Source organism: Tasmannia lanceolata, unplaced genomic scaffold (assembly GCF_043159265.1).
Source record: "Tasmannia lanceolata isolate RefF3 unplaced genomic scaffold, GAP_Taslan_0.1 ptg000109l, whole genome shotgun sequence".
In the NCBI taxonomy this organism is placed as follows: Eukaryota; Viridiplantae; Streptophyta; class Magnoliopsida; order Canellales; family Winteraceae; genus Tasmannia; species Tasmannia lanceolata.
In genome coordinates this window covers 67,230-72,311 of record NW_027518786.1, presented here as the reverse complement: position 1 = coordinate 72,311, position 5,082 = coordinate 67,230, and the positions used below count along the sequence as shown (strand labels likewise).

At 45.1% G+C, this 5,082-nt stretch overlaps 1 protein-coding gene across 1 annotated transcript; it reads right to left on the bottom strand.

Annotated features, from left to right (window-relative positions):
- Positions 1 to 3,305: 3,305 nt before the first annotated feature.
- On the bottom strand, positions 3,306 to 3,917 carry LOC143865791 (uncharacterized). The gene has a single exon (XM_077375892.1). The coding sequence runs from the start codon at positions 3,915 to 3,917 to the stop codon at positions 3,306 to 3,308; it is 612 nt and encodes a 203-aa protein (XP_077232007.1).
- Positions 3,918 to 5,082: the final 1,165 nt, after the last annotated feature.

The following is a 5,082-nucleotide window of genomic DNA, read 5'->3' as shown; positions in this document are numbered from 1 at the left end:
ACCTTTACCCATTTCTCTTTCTTCATTTTAGGAGACTCTTTAAGTCTTTTAGGCGTTAGATTCCCTATCATTGCAAGGCAAGGGCGATGAAGGCGTTAGCCCAAGCCCATCATTAGGGGACTTGCTCAGTCCAAGTAGCACTCCCCTCTTTGCTTAAAAGACTTGCCCAGTCTTTTAGGTGTGTATCCCTTGTACATTAGAAACCCATTCATTGCAAGGGCAACGAAAGAGTTATCTAGAGCCTTTTTAGGGAGACAAGCTATGTCTCAGCATGAAATGTCTCGCCTTCAAGGAGACAAGCTATGTCTCAGCAGAAAGGCCAAGCCTTTTGGAGACAGGTTTTGTCTCTTTGTTCATAGTGTTCTCTCTTCTAGGAGACTTGCCTAGTCTCACTAACCCCCTTCTTTATCTCATTTTTATTCTAAGAGACATGCCTTGTCTCATTAGCACCTCCCTCTTAGAATTACTAGTTTCGGAGCCAGTCTTTTGGCATAGGAATCTGTCCTTCCATCTTTCAGAGTCGGTCTTCAGCATAAGAGTCAGTCCTTCAGTCTCTCAGGAGTCTGTCCTATCATCATAGGGGTTAGGATTCTGTCCATCCCCTCATCAAATCATGTGATTTTTTATCCACTCTTGCAAGGTATAGGATGCTGTCCAACCCTTGCAGAGTCGTGATTCTGTCACTTTCCCCCGCAAAGCATAGGATACTGTCCAACCTTTGCGGGATTTCAGGAGTCAGTCCTGCCCTTATGATGATAGGATTTTGTCCTCTTGTGTCAAAAGCATCAAAAAACATCTGAAAAATAAAAAATCTCAAAAATCTTGAGTCATTAGGAGTGTAGTTAGGAAAATCTATTCCGAACTACGGATGGCTTGATCCCTGGCTGAGGGGTACGTAGGCAGCTCAGGCGTGCTGCTGGCATCCTGAGTTCAGTCACCTTTTTTTTGCAAATATTTCTCATAACTTCATAACTTTCACAACTTCAAAAACTTCTATAAGCTTCAAAATCTTTCGAACCTCTCAAAACTTCAAAAATTCTTCAAAATTATCCTACCACCAATTTTCAAAAGATCTTCCCATAGAGTTAGGAGTCTGTCCTAGGCGTGTGGGGTGTCTTAGAGTTAGGAGTCTGTCCTGATTGTTTTGCTTTGTCATGTCTGGTCATGTGAGTATCCCTAGAGTTAGGAGGCCTCAAGTCGTGGTCGGTTAGACACTTAGTCGAGCCGATGACTAGACTAGAATGCGCTTAGATAGCCCATGGTTTTCCTTAGGACACGCAGCCTAGTCACACATAGGGTGTAGGGTCCGCTTTCATTAGTTAGGGCATATAGGGAGTCCTAAAAATTACCATTCACTTGAACTTAAGTAATGGCGCAAGAAGCTTTAAAAACTAGTCAGGTCTAGTTGATCGAGTATAGGATAGCAGTCCTAGAAGGTTAGGCATTGTAGTTTAGCATAGGGCGCCGAACTACGTTAGCTCTGATTCTTCCCGAGGCCGGGATACGTAGTGCAGCTAAGATGGATGGCCATCTTGGTCCGAGTCAATTATCGCATTAGAGTCTAGGGTTTGTCATATTGTATGCTGTGTTTTCTTACTTTCCTGTATAGATCCTATACCTTTAGCTGTAGCATGCATGCGTTTGCCCATCAGAACATAGACACCAATTAGGCATGGCACGCATAACCTAGCTATTCTTAGGTGGCATGTCTTTCATTTCTTTTGTGTGTGCTTTTTATTCATCTCCGAGACATGCATGATTAGCTAGACGTTATCTCGGGGATATTCGTTCCCATTTCGCATGATTTTCGCCCAAAACTCTTCAAAGTTAATAATAAATGGCATAAGAGACCAAGTGCTTGCACTTGGGCGAATTGGGGGCGCCTAACCCCTTCCCCATTCGTCATCAGGCACGGACCTTTTATATCTCTGGTTATCTGTTGCGACATAGCACAGCATGGGATCCAGGGCCTACTTCCTTGGATGGCGACTCTTTCTTCGTTTAAGGTGCGTCTCGAATCCGGGCTATTCCCCGAGTCGAGAGGTATCTCATTTTACATCGCCGCTCATGCTGTGAGGGGCACTCTTTCGAGAGTTCCTTGGCGGGGCTCTCCTTCACGTGGATGATCCAGAGACTCTCGTGGGGACCCGTCCCCTCGCCTCTCTCGGATCGGGGTCCACAAAGAGTTGTATTTTTTTTACTCTATATCTCCATGTTTTTACTAAACAGAAGATAACTCTCTCATCCCTTTCACTTTTTTGGAGCCGTTTGTTGCATTTGAAAGAAAATATCAAGATGAGAAGATAGAGACTGACTTCATTTGATCTTTGCTTAAAATTATAGAGTTGTGGATGTTTTACTCTATACCTCCACATTTTGCTAAAAAGACCATAACTCTCACATCCCTTTGACATTTTTGGTACCGTTTGTTGTGTTTGAAAGAAAACTTCAAGATGAGCACATAGAGAGTGATTTCATTTGATTCGGACTTAAAATGAGAGTGTGTTGGACATTTTACTCTATACCACCACGTTTTTACTAAACAAACCATGACTCTCTCACCCCTTTGATTCTTTTGGTGTCGTTAGTTGCGTTTGAAAGAAAACTTCGAGACTGATTTCATTTGATTTGAACTTTTTCCTTCTTTTTTTGGGTGGGTAAGCTTGGGTTAGGCAGACCCCTACCAGATATATGTAAAGAAAGAAAGATTACAACATGAAGAGCAAGAGCAACCCCCAACAAATGAGAAGGGGGGCAAACAAACCAAAACAGGGGGGGGGGGATGAAAAACAAAGCAACCCCTCCAACAACGGAGGAAAATACAGAGAACAAGGAAAAAAGAAAAATAAAACTAGGCCTAAAGAGGAAACAAGAAACAACAAAGCCAAACCCAAAGAGAGCCCAAAAATGAGGCCAAGATCGAACCTCAAAGCACCCAACCACCCAAGCTATCCAAATTTTAAGGGCCAGTTGGATAGGGAGGGGAGAAGCCAAGAGAGGGAGGGGCGAAGGAGCAGATAGGGAGACTTACCTTTCTTATCTTTCTTGTATTGCACCCTTTTCCATTGACCTTCCTCATCTGATTTACCTAAAGAATCCAAATTGGCAGAATTGTCCTGGAGGGCCAAAAATTTGTTTTCATGTCTAACCAGGGCTAGCGGAGAAGACAAAGGCATTGCTAGTGGAGATTGGAGCTGCTGGTTTTGGAGCAGGAGGAGCCCATTCATTCAATTGAGGACCATCAACAGCCCTATCTTTCCTATGGACAGGTCTCCATTCAAATTTGGGCAATCCTTGTTTTGCATTTAAACGAAAGGGGCAGTCCTCATTTCGATGACTAAAGTCGCAGCAATTAGAACATACGAAGGCTTCCAATCGTATTCAATTGATTGGATAATCTCTCCCTTAGAAGTTTTAAGGGTAATGGTGCCAGGGAGGGTTTGGTTGGATCTTACTTGGATGCACAATCTTGCGAAGTTTATCCTGGACGCTTCTGTTGTCTGTGTGTCCATGTACAATGGCTTACCGATCAAGCTAGCAATCCTACTCAAGCAATGCTGATTCCAGAATTTGAGATGAATGCCAGGGAGCTTAATCCAGATAGGGAGATCTAAGAGCTTCTTCTTTTCCATGGCAGAATTGGGATCCCATCTCTGGAGGATAAGGGGTCTACCTCCATAGTTTTGCCCTGGAATTTCTAGCACCTTTGTGCAATCATCAGCTGAAGAGAATTTAAAGAGGAGGAAACCATGTTCCAAAGTGAACATTTGAAAGCTCCCAGAGAGTTGCCATCTACGCAAGAGAGAGTCTCGAAGAGAAATAAAATAAGGCCTTTTGCCAATGAAATATCCGATTAGGCAGTTGGACCAATTGTTTGCATGCTTTAGAATTCCCTCATCTTCAAACAGAAGTTCCATTTTAGACGATTCCTCTTCATCAGGGGAGATAAGGTCAAGTTTAGTAGAAACATCGGTGGTCTCCTAAACAGGGAGACCCTTTTTCCAAGGATTTGGAACATGAGGAGGGGCAATTTGAATAGATTTTTGCTGATCAACACTATCAGCAGAGGGGGAAACAAATCCCAAACATTTCTTGTTGGATATACCATCTTTGAGGCTATCTTTGGCATAGATAAAATTTGAGGAGATAACTGGGTAGTTACTGATGGGACATAAATACGGCGCTGCTCTCAATTCTCGCCACGTGTCGTCCATGCACCAATAGAGCCTAACCATCATGAAGAAAGGCATTGGGAAACGGCAAGACCGTATGATTACAACACGTGTCACATTCTCACCGTCCAAGCCTCATCATCACAAATTATGGAAGGGATTATTCGGCAAACCCACGCGCACCGTCGATACAGGAGAACGACCCAATCCTACGAAGGAAGGTTTTCTCTCCATAATGATGAAAAGGTCCGCACGCCACCCCTTAAAAGGGGGAGAAGGGAAGAAGAGAAGGGATTCGGTTTTTGGGACATTCTCTGAGATCTCGCACAAGACAACCAAAGAAAGAAAGAGGCAAGGCAACAGCAGAGGAGGCCAGGAACTTAATCCCACTCTCCCTGTTAGTCCCCTCCGACCCATCCACCCACACACCAAGAAAAGAATCTGCGCCTTGGTCTTGGTAAACCTGATCGAACCCTCTCCTCTTCTCACTGTCCTTTATACTGATCGGTCGAAGAATCTGACTTGGGTGTCGAAGTGGTCGTCCGGGACCCACCCCGGACCCCCGGACCCCCTTTGTTTGTGATTGTAGACCCCGCGGCCGCGCGATCGTAGACCCGGATTCCGACGCCATCATATTGGCGCCATCCGTGGGACTCATCGAGTATTGAACGCCTTACGGCGATGGGAAACCACACCCAACAGCAAGAAATAGGGGTAATGACCAGGAGCCAGGCCCAATGCACGCAAACCCACGCCTCAAGTTCCTAGGAGCCAAACTCGACCTCTCAGGCCGACACCAGTCCGCCTCCAGCACACCTCAAATGGTCCCCACCATGGAAATGTTCAATGAGCTCCGCCAAGAGCTACTCCAACGCTTGCCTCCGCCGGAAACTCCGGCCCCGGGGAGGCC